General features: G+C 40.8%; 1 protein-coding gene across 1 annotated transcript in view; it reads right to left on the bottom strand.

Moving 5' to 3' along the window:
- The window catches only part of ATP10B (ATPase phospholipid transporting 10B (putative)), a 47,545-nt gene extending 32,060 nt beyond the window's left edge, over positions 1–15,485 (bottom strand). Inside the window, exons 1-3 of the mRNA XM_018915333.3 lie at positions 14,592–15,485; positions 4,057–4,261; positions 376–461 (exon numbers count right to left, since the gene is read on the bottom strand). Coding sequence (XP_018770878.2) covers positions 376–461; positions 4,057–4,261; positions 14,592–15,094 — 794 coding nt within the window. The 5' untranslated portion in view covers positions 15,095–15,485. The remainder of the gene's footprint in view (positions 1–375; positions 462–4,056; positions 4,262–14,591) is intronic.
- Positions 15,486–16,596: the final 1,111 nt, after the last annotated feature.

The following is a 16,596-nucleotide window of genomic DNA, read 5'->3' as shown; positions in this document are numbered from 1 at the left end:
CCCTGTGGCTGTAAATGTGAAGAAAGTGGAGCCATGCAGCTGGATACCTTAAACAACTGGAAAGATTTATTTAAAATCTAGTTTAGTCTAATCATCTGGTCAATGATATACATGAGCTTATGTCTTAGTTTTGAAGAGAGCTGAATGTCTGTGAAAATAGTTTGTAGGAAACAACTGTAAATGCAATGCCAAGCCTTGGTTCTACCTTGCCACAAAACAGAATCCAAGTCTACATTTTATATTGACTTCTGAATCTGGGAATGGATAATTGTGGCAACCATCAATTTCTTCAAAATATCTTCCTTCCATCCAGTTCCTCCAAGAGGAATATCAAAGTACAGATCCAAAATGCATTTATGGATAACAAGTACTTACATATAACCTTTGAACTTATTCAGATCATTGTTTGGCATTTCACAGATGATGGTGTTTTGGAAAAGTTCTGGTTCAAACACAGTATCCTACAAGAGTAAACACACAGAGTGTCAGATCCAATGAGTATTTGAAATGTTAAGCACTAAAAAAAGCTTAATTTAGACCACCAGGGCTGGAACATTTGCCCCAGAAGGAGAGACAAAGACATTTTAACTCATTCAGCCTGAAGCAACTCTTCAGAAGGGCTGAGCATTTCCTCCTCTTGGAATAACAACTGGTTAAATTAAGTGAAGAAAATGCTGTGAAGAAATTGAACAAGACATCACAGATGCCAATTAGTGGAAACACCTATTCATTTTAAATGAATATAACAAAGATAGTTTTAGATTAAATATTAGGAAGAAACTCTTCCCTGTGAGGGTGGAGAGGCCCTGGCACAGGTTGTCCAGAGCTGTGGCTGTCCCATCTCTGGGAGTGTCCAAGGCCAGGTTGGATGGGGCTTGGAGCAACCTGGGGGAGTGGAAGGTGCCCCTGCCCATGGTAGGAGTTAGAACAAAATGAAATTTAAGGTTCTTTCCAGCCCAAACCTTTCTGGGATTCCATGGTGAAATATTCAGATTACTTATAAAACAGTGGTCAGCCAAGAGCAAGCTCAAATGAAAATAATTTCAGGATTTAGCAGGATATTTGATTATGCTAGAAGACTTATGTTACTGTCCAGGATGGTATAACCATAAAGAGAACACCCATTTGAATGAATGCATCACAATTAAAGAAAACTGGAAGCAAGACTGGCAGCATAAAACCCCCCCACCCAACCCTAAAATGAACAAACAAATCCAGAGGAGGGAAGGCAGTAGAATAAACCCGCACTGCTGGGAGAGGCAAAATGAGACAAAGCTTTTCAGGCAGAGGGCTCACTCAGAGTTTGGAGTTGAACTGAGTCCCAGGATTTGACTTGAGCTGCTCAGTGTTCAGGGAACAGCCTGGGGTTTGGAGTGCATGAAGCAGAAAGCAGACAGAATGAGAGGTACTTGACTGACAAAAGTGGTGATTTAGTCTTAACTGAAAAATACACAGGACTTTGCTATTTGATTGATAAAATGCAATAAAAATGGGATGTGAGAAAGGTGAAAGATAATAATCATTGATGTGCCACAGAATTTTGAAAGAACTGAAGCTCACTTCATACAAAATCCTCCATTAGGAAAGCTGAAAATCAAATCTGCTGCTGGGCCTCCCTACCTTTCTCTAAAGCAAGCACTGTGCTTTAATTTTTGCATTATTTTGTCTCTCATTCTTTTTTTCATAAACAATACATATATTCCTTTTTTTTGACTATAGACATATATAGAAGTACAAAAAAGTAGAGAATATGATAAAAAATTGTTGGAGGAAATACAAAAACTTCAGGAATATAAGGGCATTTTGCATACCTTCTGACCCATTTGGCTGAGTATGTTTAGAATGTCTGTTAAGAGAGAATTTTTAGCTGTGCTGAATCTTGTTCAACTCCATGAACTCAACAGGAAAATCAGTTCATATTTGTTTTTGCTAGAAGTGTTTGTACAACAGGAGAACAGGAAGATACAAAAGTCACCTGGCATGTTCATTGCTAAAAAAGAGAACGATTAGGCTTCCAGATAGAAAGGGGTACAGAAGAATGTTTCTTGTCTCAGATTTTTTCGCTTTGGATGACAAGAATTTTATGTTTGAAAATTCAAATTAGAAAACATCATAAAAGGAAAAAAATAATAATCCTTTCCCTCAGTCTTTTACAGAGAGCTGTATTCAATATTCCTAAGCATAGCACAGAATCACTGAATGGTTTGGGTTGGAAGGGACCTTAAAGATCATCCCATGGGCAGGGACACCTTCCATGAGAACAGGCTGATTCAGAGCTCAGTTAAACCTGGCCTTGGACACTTCCAGGGATGGGGCACCCAAAAATTCTCTGGGCAACCTGTGCCAGGGCTTCTCCCCCTCAAAGGGAAGAATTTATTCCTAATATCTCATCTAAACCTACTCTCTGCCAGTTTGAAGCCATTCCCCCTTGTCCTGTCCCTCCATGCTCTTGTAAATAGTCTCTCTCTGCCTTTCTTGCATCCTAAACTGAAGAGCAAACCCCAGTTGGTTGTAACCCAACTGAAGAACTGACTAATATGTATTTGTTTCCTCCCTGTTCAAAGAGTCACTTTACAGGCAGAATGACATCTGAGTGGTTTTACGCAGGTCGTAAATCCCAGGGCTAAGCAAAGCTCAGAGAACAAGGAAGAGCTGGCACACCAAACCCTGCAGTGTGGCACCACGTACACTGGGGCTCTCATCCAGCACAGTGTGCACAAACACACCACCAGAGCAGGGTGGCACAGGAAGTTTGGTCAGCTCTGACCTTCCTGAGCACTGGCTGCCACCACGGCCAGAGTTGCATTCCACCCTGTTAATGTAACAGGAGTTCTGAGGTACAGACGTTCCTGGGCATAGAGTTTGTCCCAATAATAACTCCAAGTCTAAAGAAAATCACCCTGAATAGGCAGTCTGGGGCATAATTTAGCACGGGGGTATTTTCTGATATAATGGAAGACTTCCACACATTACCAACAACTGAGGTAAAAATTTGCATTTTGTGTAATGGTAGAGAACCTTGTTCTCCTCTAAAAGGAAAAAACAGATAGAAAATCTAAATTAGAACTATGTGACAAAAATGCAACATTTAAAAATGTTAAGTAGCCTGATTACTGTTTTTCTGCTAAATCTTTACATATTAAAATTTCCAGTGTGTCTGAGCAACAAAACCCATCTGTAATCATCACTGGAAGGCACTGGAAAAGGCCTGTGCTATGCCACAACAGGAGAGAGCCCTTGATTGTCTTTGAAAAGTGATTTCCATTTGAACTACAGACAACTATCACGAGTGCAGCTCCTGATCTCAACTGGCCATGGAATTGGTGTGCTTTATTTAGTGTGTGGTTGCTCCCTGGCAGCTCTGTCCCACACACCAGTAACCCCAAAAGATCTTCCTAATGGCACTTGTACTAATTGCTAAATAAATTAATGTAATTCCTAGAATTACCTGTGAAGTTTTATTTCCTGTCTGCTGGAGTGATTCCAATGGAACAAAGTTTTCCTTCTCACCTGCTACCATGCCTAAAACTTGTTCTGGGTTATTTGAAAAACTGCCCTGCTGTGTGTTTAAAGATACTTGAAAATGTAACAACAATATGTAAGTGATATTTCTTAGTTTACAAATATGTAAGTCATATTTTTTAGTTTACTTCAGGTTTATCCAACACGAGCCACGTGAATATAGCACCAAATTAAAGGAAAAAGGTAAGTGATACTGCCTATGAAGAAGAAATGGTGATTTCAAGAATTCAAGCTGAATCACAAACTGATATCAAACATTTAACTTTATAAAAAAAAATTATTTACCTTGAGTTGCTATTGAACTGCCAGCCCAGAGTGCCTTAGAGCAGCTCCCAGCTGAGCTCTCACACCTCCACCTGCCTCTGCCAGGACAGAGACACAGAGTCCCTAAGGAAAGCTATGGGTGCTTTGGCAGGGACCACGGGCTGTCCTCCAGCTGGCATGCAGCAACAAACCCCTCTGTGCAGTGCCTGGAGCCAGGTGTGCCCCTCTGGTGGGCACAGCCCAGGCTGTGGCTGCCCTGCCCAGACTGACCTGGCTGCTGAAGCCCATCACCACGCGGCGCTGCTTCAGGTTGGTCTCCCCGTCCAGGTTGGCGGTTTCCAGGTGGCAGATCCCGTTCTGGTCAGAGGAGTGGAGCAGCAGGATGTCTGCTGGGACAATCTCATTGCACTGCAGCTGCACAAAGTCCCCCACTCTGACGTCTTTCCAGCACTTCTCCACGTAAGCGCGTTCCTCCCTGCGGCATGGAAAGCATGTGGTGGGTGATGAGGGACATCAGGAAGGCAGGGCTGCTGGGCTGTGGGCCTTCCAAAGGAGACAATAGGGCAGGGGGCACACTGACCTTTTTATAAAGGACACAGCACAGAAGGCAGAAATTAATGATTCAGACACTTCCACAGCCCCACTTCACCACATGTCACATTCACACTAAATCTTTACATGGAATAAAACATTTACAGCAATTCTCCTTCATTCTAGCACTAGTCCTATAATCTGCACAAAGTGTAGCAGACAGACTAAGAGATGTATTTTTGAGTATTTTATTGAAGAAATTCAGATTATTGTTCTTGACTCTGACTGTTTCCTAGACACTTTCCAACATCAGCATATAGCTCCTGAAAGAAGCAAACTGATGCCTCAGCCACATTTGCTTCAGGTCTTTCCAGTTTGTAACTCTCAAGTGGCAGTTAAGAATTTTTAGCTTAGTGCAGGGAAACAACTTCAAAAGGTGGAAGAGCTGACAAATGATCCCTTAGCATTAAGAAAAAAAAGAAAAAATACAACCAGAGTGCAAATTTAATGGAAAAGTTAAAGTAAAAAACAAAAAGCTTATAAGTTAACAAAAAATAATAAAAAAAAGCCTATGGGGTTCAAGGAGAATAAATTACTATTTCATCAACCAGCTAAGTTCAGCAAATAGCAGACTTTTCTTGCCATTGCATTTTCAGTAATTAATCCTTCAACTGCTCTTAACCATCTAAGCAGACCAGAAACAACACAATAAGCTTTAAAATTAGCTAATGGGAAAAAATGCACTGCAACAATGGCTTGGTTCCTCTAACTCCTAGAGAGGAAATTATTTTTTCAGGATGAATAACTGAATCTTCTTATGCCTTGCTCTGTGAGAGGGAAAATGCTCATGATACTTTACCAGACAGACAATTAAAGGCCTTTTGAAATGACTCAGAGTCTCATTTTTGGTTCAGTTTTTAATCATCCTCATCTATTGGATGGAGAATCCTATCTTTCATTGAGGTGTTTGTGTCATGAGAAGGGCAGCAGTGATGGGAGAGATGAAGTGTTCTGCTGCAGTTCAAAGCACCCATCCCAGCAGTGCCTCACTGCCAGGCCAGGGCTGCCTCCTGCCAGCCCACTTTCCTGGCTTGGTGCAGAGCAGAGCCAGCCACAACTCTGCCAGGCAAACCCTCTCACCTGGCTTGTGCCCAGCCACGCAGCAACAACAGGCACTCACCTGTGCAGCTCAGGCAAGAAGGTAAATTCTGCCCATTTCCCAGTGGGACTGACTCTTCATTAAAAAACCAGAACCCCCCAGCCTGATTATCTGAATCCCTTTACTGCTGCTTTTGAAGCACTTGCTCAACCATGGGGTTGTAGTAATATTTTTTCATCTTACATTAATTTTTCTTTCTTGAACTTTTCATTCTTATTTTGTCTGATTCTGCTTACCTGCATGTCCTTTTTCTTTTGTGCAACAGCAGACATAAAAGACCACACAGAAGAACAGAGGGTTGGTTTTAAGTTAATTAGGTGCTGCTATGCATAAAAAAAAATCTAGTTAAATTTCTATTTGAAAAGTATTTTAGCAAGTGTGTGCTGAGTATTTAATTTTCTACAAAGCAGATACTGAGTTAACATAACAAATCAACTATGTAAGCACCAATCCTTTCCATGCCAAACACCTGAATAGGACTTCTTAATTTGTTTGTCTAAAACATGAAAGAAAGGGTACAAGATCAGTTTAGAGGAAGCAGATGTCTTGTCTTGCCATCCTAGACATTTGAATGCCATTTAGAGTTTGCATATAATGTTTACTGTGGCTTCTCCATGGCAATCCTACCTCACTGTACGTCAACTCTTGCACAATTCAGAAGTTTACAGAGCATATTTCTGATTTTGTCCACTCATAAAATGCTACAGAAGGGCCTTGTCTAGCTGGCTGTGTTCCACATCAGCTGAAAAAAATCCAGAATATCCCAAATCATCCACAGAAATAATGGATTTGGAATTTTTTTTCAATAGCTCCCAATGAAACCTACATTACAGGGTTGTACCCAGTCACTAATTACAGAGGAGACAGTGAGTCAGAAAAGCCAAATGACCTCTTTCAGATCAGAGGAAAAGCCTTCCTGGGCACAGGGACTGCAGCTCAGGGATTGCTACAATCCCAAACCTGCAGTCAGGGGAACTGTCACTCTATCCCAATGAGTATTCAAAGAACACACATTTTCTGCTCCTGAAGAAAACTTCATCTGAACCTGTAAGATTAAAATTTTGATTATAAGATTAATAATTAAAAATACCAAAAATAGTACAAAGCTTTTCTACAACTTTGTAGGGAATTGCCAGTGGATGAAAGGAAGAAAAGCACTTCATGATGAAACTGGTGCACCCCACGGCAGCACTGTCCTAGTTGTCTAACAAGATTTTTCAGATGAAGCAGTTTCCTTTCAGCAATCCCTGTAACTGGGAACACTGCCCATTTTCTGCTCACTGATGAAAGTTAACAGCACAAGCTCTGGTTGCTAAGTAAACAGAGGAGCTTAATAAATCCAAGATGGTCTGATGAAAAACACAAAAAGGGCAAATGTGTTGAACCAATAAAATAAAAATCACCAGATGTGGAGATTTTCAATAGGTGGGAATCTGGACCCTTGATTCTTACAGCATGTGGTACCAGGGCAGTGGCACACTGAGGACAAGATGTAAGATAAAAGTTCCTCAGTCCCTGCTCTCTTTTAGCAGGCAATTTATCAAAAGCACATTCAAAAAGTGTTCCCTTGCTCACAGATATCATGATGATGCCCATCTGAGGATACTGCCATGAAAAGAGGCCTTGAACAGTCAAAATGATGTCTGCCAGAACTGTTATTGAACTCATCAAATCTGAACAGAAGGCCTGAACTAAACAGATTTTATGAAGTCATTTCTGGGAAAAAAGATAATAAAAAAGTCCTGCTGCAGTTGGAGATTGTGGGGGAACTTGAATAAATTATTGACTTTGTGTCAACAACTTGATTTGACTTTCTTGGATTCAATAAAGATAAATTTCAAAGAAAAACTGGATCAAAATGCATGGTGAATGGAGGGAAGTAAATATTATTGTTCTGCTACACAGAAAAGATTAAATTAAAATAATTTTTCACATGCACTCCACAGCATATGTATCTCCTAGATTGTCTTAGAGAAAGATCTTCAGAAATCTTTGTCATCTAGAAACATTTTATCAGACAATTAGTCCAGTGAATCTTATTCCCTGGAATTACTGCAAGCTCCATCTTGAGATCCTTTGCAGTTCAAAATAAAGATATTGTTTGCTCTGCACTATACCCCCCCAAACTGTCACCAGGTCATGGCACACAGAAAAATATATCAGTGCTGTCAATAAAGAAACCTACATATTTATATTTTGTTGTATGTAAATTTGTAAGAATGCTGTATTTGAAAATGGCCTCCTGCAAGCACCAGCTATTTTATAAAAAACACCAATATCCTGGGATCCTGGTTCTGCATGGGCAACAGGCTGGATCACTCAGCTGCCTACCCTTCACAGTCTATTTCTGCAGATAAAAATCTTGCACAGTTTTATGCTATCAAAGATTATATCAGCTTTTATATGCAAACCCCTCACAAAATATTTTCAAAGATCCCTTCATGTCCATGACCTCACCATTAGGAGTCACTGCCACAAAACAAAGAAAACTGACAGAAAAGGAGCAGATTTAGGACTCAAGGAAGGCACTAGGTCAGACAGAAACTGATTCTGGAAACTGTCCATAGGTCAGAGTACAGCACAGTTAGCTGGTGATGTTCCTGGGCTGCAGATGCTGCCTGGGCCTGGGAAGGTGCCAGGAGGGTTTGTCACTGCTCATGCCATGCCATGCCATGCCATGCCATGCCATGCCATGCCATGCCATGCCATGCCATGCCATGCCATGCCATGCCATGCCATGCAATCCCAGTTTCTGTTCCAGCACACCAGCCCAGCAGCACCAACGATGCCACTGAGCAGTGCCCAGTCCTGTACCCAGCCCTGGCCTTTCCCCACAGCACCAAACTCAGGATTTGAACACTATGTTAAGACAGAAAAAGCACCTTTTAAAAATAACTGAAATGGGATATTTCTAAAGTTTAATAAAGTGCATACACTTGTATCATACTTGCATTCCAAATTCCCCAATGCTAATAACAGATCCCATCTTCTCATGTGCTCAAACTGCCTATAGCATCATGAAAAGTAACTTATTTTCTCAATTATACAAGCCTGTGCTCAACTTCCATAACCAACTGAAGCTTATGTGAACTTTAAGTAAGCACCAGAATTTTATAAATGTAATATTTGTTCATATAAATGGTTTTGGATTTATTTTAACTCACCTCTGAAGAAATTATATAAAAAAAACATAAACAGCCTGTTGCTTAGACTTAACTGGGTTAATTTTGTAAATTGTAGATTTTTGTATTTAGGATTTTTTTTTTTTTACTGCTTTGAACAAAATACTTATGTTACAATTCTGCCAGGCACCAGCTGGAAGGAACAGATAATTTCAAGGTGACTCAATTGATGTCTCCTAGTCATTAGCATTAGTTTCTGTGGACTCTCATTAACCTGACAAGTTTCTGGAAAGCAGAGACTACATCAGCTTTTTTGATAGCCATATTTTATATGACCATGTAGCTCTTGAGGTCACATGGTAGAAACCCTCACTCTCCAGGTTTTAATGGGATTTTGAAAGTTCAGGCAGGTTGAATCCATGCCATGAGGCCAAGATTTTGCAGGTCTCTGAGCCAAAGGCAGAGATTCTTATTTATTTGGTCTCAATGTTTAGTCATTAGCTCCTGCTGCTAAGCCATGGCACCTTTTCTGTGAAGCAGCTTTAATTGTCTTGGCAGGTAATAGATCTTGGAGAAAGCTCTGATCAAGCAATACACGAAGCAGTGGTAGCTTTAGTAATGTATTTTATGGATTTTCTTCCACAGAGACTGAGGATCCTCCCTGTAGCAATTCACCCTGACTGACAAGTGCAGCTCCCTGCTCTCCCACCTTCAAGGGGAGCTGCCTGGACCAGCTGAGAGCTGGTTTGCCTTTAGTCAGTTCAGCTTGTCCCATCATTCTTCACAATGCAATCATCATATCCCACACAAGCTGTTTGGATTTCTTCATGATTTTGGCAGCCCTGGTTTCAAGCAGTGCCATGGTGACATAACACACCTGAGTGTTCTGTTGGTTAAGGACATTTTCTCAGCTCCCTGCAAGGCTGAAGAATGCCTCAAGCAGAAGGCACTGTTTGTGCCTTCAGTCAAACTCACTGCTAATTCAGGTAGCCACAGCTGAACTGGGGGCAAAATTTCCCTAAATTTCCCTAAACATAAAGAGCAGACAAAAACCAGAGGGATGGCAGAGCAGGGGATGCCCATTGCCAGAGACCAACACTCATGTTTCACATTAGGCAGGGGGGGAGTCACCTCCAACTAATCCAAGGACATGCTCTGTGGCTGTCACAGGAATTCACCTATTCTGGAGGCCTCCAGCTGATGAGATTCCTACACTGTTCAGGGAAGGTACCACTGAAGCCTTGATATTGCTATGGCCAGAAAACTGATTGCAATTTTGCCTGTGGTGAGGTTTTAAGTGGGACTTAGCTTTAGCCTTTTTTTTTTTTTTTTTTGGTGTGTATAGCCTAAAGCCTCCAGCAGGCTCCTAGTCTTTAAAATAATGCTTTGTCAGAACACAAAAATAATAAATGCTTTGTCAAAACACAAAAAATAAACCAGAAAGAAAAGGCTCTTTAACAAGTGAAGACTCAGTGCTGCTCACCAACACTTTAAATTAAGTGTTGGCAGGACATCTTTCAGCTCACTGTGCCCTTGTCAGAATGGGATTTTCCTCTCATCCTGCTTTCTACTTTACAAACTTTCAGGTTCACCTTGGGTTGAATGAGTTGCATATGATACATCTGAGCTCAGAGAAAAACTGTTTTTCTTTAAACTCTGAGTTTTTACAGCAGGTCAATCCCTGTTGTCAAGCACGTTCCCTTTTCTCTGCTTTTTTCCAGATGCCCCACACCTCTGTAGGTCACTGCATCCCTGGCCAGCCCCAGGCACTGTCCCAGACAAGGGGAGCCCCCACAGGAGGTACAGTCTCCCCTCTGTTCAGAAATCCAGCTGGACAGAGCAGATGAAGGAGGTTCAAACATTCCCATAAAGTATGTATGGTCACCTGCAGGCAAGCAAATCTCCATTGCTGTCAGACAGAAAATTGCAGTACAGCATCCCAATACTTCAATTGACAGAAAAATTTTAATTCCCTTTCAAAACAGAGGGTCCAGATTAAGCCACTTTCAGTTTTTCTGCTGTTGGCAGTTCTTATTTCATGCTCCACAGCAATGAGCACTTTGTTTTTTCCTTCTTTCTGTACCTCTGCTCCAGGGCTAACCCAGAGTTAGGGCTGATGCAAAAATCTTTAAATGTTCTAAAACCTTACACTAAGTAGACAAAGAGTCAGAGTGAAGGCCAGCCTAAACTTTTTGTGCCACAGGCATCAGTGGCCTGAGAGAGGAGGAGGAGGAGGAGACTGATGCTTGTAGGAGCTACCTGGAAATGACAGGGTCTGAAAGCATTACAGAGGAACTTTCCATGGAAAGAGTAACCAGGCTGCCTCATTTAGGATGCTGTTGGCTTACCTGCTTCTCCTAAAGGACCATGGGATGATTCAAGGCACATAAACAAGGTTTCTCTGAGTCACTGTCTCAGATACCTGAATTTATGTTCTTAAAATTAAGGAATATGAGTAGCTTAAATAATGTTAATGTTTTTGTGGCTGCTGCTGGTGCCATACTGTACTGTGCATAGCCCTTGCATTTGTATCTTTGTGTCTACTGAAACACTGAGGAAAAAATAGTTTAATCTTCCAAAAATGTGCAATGATGCAAAAACCTGTCTGGATGCTATGGAGTATTCCCAGAGCTCGATATAACCCTTGGGGTGTATCACAGCCAAGCCATATAATAATTACAGATCTATTAGTTCCTTGAACATTATAGAACTTCAAGAAAATGGAATATATATATAATACCTTTGGCAACTATTGCCTTGACATTGACTTTGAGGTTTGTGTTCCACATTCAGTGCTGGCCCCTGCTTCTGAGTTAATGACAAACTGAAGAGAGTTTAGAGAAAAATAACCATGGGAGCTTTGGAGGGACTGACTGGCAAGAAAGATGAGGGGAGCAATCTGTGCCAGTCTTGACTAAAATGTCCCTGGGTGTTGCATATAGGTACAGCCTTATAAAATACAGCCTTGTTACCCTTGTAAAACCATGGCTCAGGCCTGCTGCTCTGGCTAAGCAGAAATGGGCTGTGGGAAAGAGATTCAGCTGAATCAGGGGTATGAAAACAAGTTATAAACCACTCTGTGTTCACATTGTGGTGTATGGTGGTTGGTTGAGTTATGTTTGTTGTGCTTTAAACCATGTAACTGATGATGGGCTAACTGCTTGGAAAAGGCCTGGTTTTTTGCAATAAAGCAGCTCTCCTTTGCTCCTGCCTGGGGACTCTGCATTGCTGTGGACCCTCACCCACATCTGGGTGCAACAAAATGAACATGATAAAAATCACACATATTTGAAGATTATAATTGACTGTTATGTATGGAGTCTAACTCAATAGGGTTTCATGAAATCAGGTGACTGGAGAAATTTAAATGCAATTAAAGAGGGATAATAAAGTATAGCATCATAGAAAGTGCTTTGGTGTTTTGTAGTAATGGAAGTTTGCCTTGCTTGGGAGATGTTAAAGTAGATAAAGTATATTTTAAAGAACACGATGAGAAAGCAGGCATTTAAACATAGGTCTGTACCATCTGCAATTCAGTTTTTTGTTCTCTCCTTTTCGTGTGTGATTTGTTCCAACAGCACAGCAGATTTTCTACAGAGTATGACTCCAAAAGTTTGGGTTCCAAAAGTACAAACTCCTCAATCAAACATCTGGGTTATTGCATCTCCCCAGGACACTTTAATGCCTATTAATTGTTTCTCATTTTTTCAACTAAACATTCTTTAAATACACTGCTGGAAGTGTCTTTTCTTTCATTTGACCAGCAGACTAGATTTCCCATTTAAGCTGATCTCTGTGAAAAGAAAATTAGAATAAATATGTTTACAGGCCAGCCTATTTAATTTTAATTTGCCTTGCTCTGTGTTGAAAGAAGGCAATTTACTGCATTTCCCCTGGTCTTCAAGAAAGTTTTGAAGGACATTCAGTATCTGTAAAAGTTCAGTTTACCTTTGTATTTCTTTTGGAACAGGTGCCAGAATCCTTATTAAAATCTGAAATAAAGACAACATACACTCCAAGATTACCTCTGAAAATCTAAGTAATATTTCATCCAGGATGGAAGATCAGTTGTTCTATTAGAAATAACATTTTGCTGCCACAAGATTAACAAAATTTGCAGTGTCCCAGAAAGACTTTCTCCTACATTAAAACAATTACCTATTTCCATCATTCATATGGAAGAAAATTAGAAGACATCATGCCCTTCCATGGCTTTGCAGCTAGCAAGAAGAACAAGAAATATCAGCTTCTCAAAGCAGCAGAGAAGCCTGATTGAAATTATTCATAATATAATGAGCTGTAGTGAGTGATCTGATGGCAATTGTCACTACCCACACTTTTTCCAGACAGGATGAATGCTGTAGTCTGAAGTCCTTCACATTTTCCTTTCCCTTACACCACCTTTTTGGGCCATAAAACTTTGGTGAAAGAGAAGATCCTAGACAAGACTGATTCATAGATAAAAATCTTTTTTATGGGATGAAACAGTCAATTTTAAGGCAGGCCTGTCTTGTGTTTTTGCACAAGAATCTCGAATCTGGACTGGAATACATGCTGTAATTCCATGGTGGATATTTTTCCCTTGCACAAAACAAGTTCTACTCTATTCCCTACTTCATGTTCCCATGGTAAAAGGCTTCCAGATCTAAACTGGCATGGTTTCTGTGTGTAAAGAGGAAATAAATAAGATCCCTCTGCAGATTTATTCATTAGCACCTCCTGCCCCACTTCTTCTGTCCTGTGCTGGTTCTAACCAGCACTAACAGATGATCCATTGCCTCACAGGCTAGGGCAACACTGGAAAAGCCAGAACATTCAGCCAGACTGACATTTCAAAGGTGGGCAGAAGAGGCAGTTTGCCACCCTGCCCACAGAGCTACAATTCTTGACATTCTTCAGCACAGATGAGACCTCAAATCCCCAATATTTAGAAACTCGTAAAATGCCAGCTTTTAATAAAAAGTTGGCAAGGAGAGGAGTGCAGGTTCTTTTTAATGACAAATCATTTTTTATATGTGGGCCTGAGTTTAGCCCCTGTACAAGCAAACCTATTGCTTTCCTGTTTAACCAGCAGGACATGAAAATAAAACTCTGACAAACACATGCAGGAGAAACAAACAGAACTGACAGCCCCATGTGATAAAAGCCACAGTTCTGCAAGATCTTGCTCATGAAAGCACGTGTTATATAAAGCACTGTTGATTATTTTGGGGGATGACAGGCACATTCATGGAGTTGGACAGTTTTGCACTTCTGACTCCCAGATGTGATATTTTATCAGGGAGAAGTCATTTGTTACTTTGATGAGAGAACAGTTTTGATACAATAAAACATAAATTTCAATCTTCTGAATGTCCCAAAAGCAAGAAGTCATGAAGCACTTTGAAGAAGTGAGCACAGACACATGCAGTTAATTCATTTAGAGGTTACTAAACAGAGGCATAAATTGCTATCTTTCATTTCTAGACTGTGCTTTTACAGGTTCATTTCACATACTGCCTAAGAAAGAAAAAATATCTGAAAGCCAGTTAACAACATAGAGTAAAAAATAAAATGTAGTTCAAGGGGCCAGGTTTTAAGTGATTTCTTGGCATCTGAGAATGCAAACAAGTCCCATGACAGATCTTGTTCTGTGCTACCTTAGGTCAGTAGAATTAAATCCTCTTGAAAAATGTCCTAGAAATTCATCTGCTGGTAGCTCTTTAAGCACCTGTTTTCAGTGCACTGCATGTCTAAGAGGCTGATAGACACACCAACACAATGAAACTCAAACTCAACTTCCCAGTACTATAATACTTTAAACAAAAAAAGAAATCTTTCCCTGCATGAGAACAAATACCAGGGGATATATAGTGCCCATAACTTTTCCCTAGTTGATCTAATGACTGATTTTTCAGCAGTTATTTGTTACTTTTTTTTTAAACAAAAAGCTTCACCATTGATCAAAGATCTTGACCCGATGTTTTTGGTAACAAAAGCTGTACAAAGCTCACCTGCTGTAAATGTAGCATCCCATGTGATTGATTTCTTTGTCCAGTTTATACCTCCTGAAGTCCTCCCAAGCATCTTTAATGGCTGTGATGGCCATTATAACACAAATTGGGATCACAGACACCTCTGGTTGGAAAGCATTCACCACTGGCACAAAATTCAGCAGTGCAATGAACACAAAATAAATATTGGCAAAGCGGTGAAACTGCTCATAGATATTTTTAGGGAGGAAAGTTAAGATGGTATATTTTGTGGTCTTAATTTCATTGGAGTCATAGAATCTGTTTGGATTTTCCTTCCACTTCTTGCTTCCAAAGGGCAAATTTGAGATGATCACACGTTTATTTTCATTTTTCTTCTTTCTTTTCCTTACTTTTCCTCTCTTCTCCAGCTCCTCATTTTGGATTTCTGTGTCTGGAGCACCACACTGGCAGCAGGTTTCCTTGAAAAAATGTTTTTTCCATGTCATTCTAGAGAAGCAGCCTGGAGAAATTTTCCTTGACATCCTGTTTTTCTTTCAAAAAGTGGCTCCAAGTTGAGAACCAGTGAAGTCAGAAGAGTTCAATAGCCCAAATGAACTCCCAGATGGTGAAGAGAAGAGCTGAGGTGTCTGAATCCCAGGGCTGCCTCCTCCGCTCCAACCTCCACGTAGCCAGGGCCAGGGATCATCCTGACTCAGCCGCACCAGCTCCTAGATCCTGCTGGGGCAGCTGCACCTCACCTCTGCCAAAAGCATCCTGAATGTTTTGTTCTTCCTGCCAGCAGATGCCTGGAGGCTCTGCTCACACCATTTCCCTCCTGTGCTCCTGTGCAGTGTCTCTGCTGTAGCACAGAGCTGGGCTAGGCTGAGCACACACACCATTTCCACAGGTCACTCCAGCAGCTTCAGAATCACTTTACAACCCTGGGAGTTGCCAGGAAGCTCAAAGGTAATGGGCAGAGCTCCGTGTCCCAGATGTCAACAAAGGATTGCTGCGAGCCTCAGTGCAGACAGTATTTCTCTTCTATTTCCTCTGTCTGTTGTTTGTTTTCATGACCGTAAGCTCGATTAGTATTAAACAAACAACCAACCCTATCCCCCAAGCTAAGCAAACCTCTGAGTTTGTAGCCAGGGTTTTGTACCTGGGTTGCCCCTCAGCCTGATCCTTCTCCCAACAGACCCCAAACCTTCCTCTCCCACCTGGGCACCTTTGATCCTTCTCCCTCTGACACATAAATATGTCAGCACAGAGGAGGGCTAATTTCCAGAGGAGCTAATGACATCTATGTAAACCACAGCAATTTTTTTCCTCAGTGGCCTGGGCTTAAGGGCAGGTGAATAAAGGAAAGCACACAAATATTTAAACTTATTTTAAATGAAAACTCCTGTTTGCTTCACCATGTAGTGACAAGGTAAGCACTCTCAAGTCAGTACTTGGACAAGAAACTCTGATGAAATCGAAATGTTGCAACAAGAATTGCAGTGAAATTATTTCTTCCTTCTGAGTCAGTACTGAGCAAACAGCTTCCCACAGGTGTTGCACCAGCTCCAAAGCCAAGCTGGCTTTTATTGATCTCTCTGCTTACTGGAAGTCCTAAAACTTTTTCATCCCTGATTATGATATGATTTTCCACCCTGCTTCTTCATCTCCTGATTATTACTATATGATTCACCTTGAATGCAGTTGATCATTAATTTCTATATTGCTGGTTTTAGTGTGAGACATCTGAAAGACATTGTTCCAGTTTTCTGTACAGCCCCAGTTTTCTGTTCCAGACTTGAGTAAGTTCCATTTATCCTCCAGATCCTTCTGCTATCAGGATAGGAATTTGTGTGTGTTGACAAGCTGCTCTGAAAACTTGAAATGAAAACCTGTATCTATCAGCACACCCTGTTGTGATATGAAACAAAGCCTCAGTGATATTGAGATGATTTAAGTAAGATAAATAAGACATTTTTAAAGGTAGAAAAAATATTTTGTAATGGTTCTTCCAAACTTACAGTATTCTGAAAGGTCAGTGAGGCAG

Source organism: Serinus canaria, chromosome 13, assembly GCF_022539315.1.
Source record: "Serinus canaria isolate serCan28SL12 chromosome 13, serCan2020, whole genome shotgun sequence".
Classification (NCBI taxonomy): domain Eukaryota; kingdom Metazoa; phylum Chordata; class Aves; order Passeriformes; family Fringillidae; genus Serinus; species Serinus canaria.
Note: the sequence above shows the minus strand (reverse complement) of the source record. Positions and strands in the feature narration are given on the sequence as shown.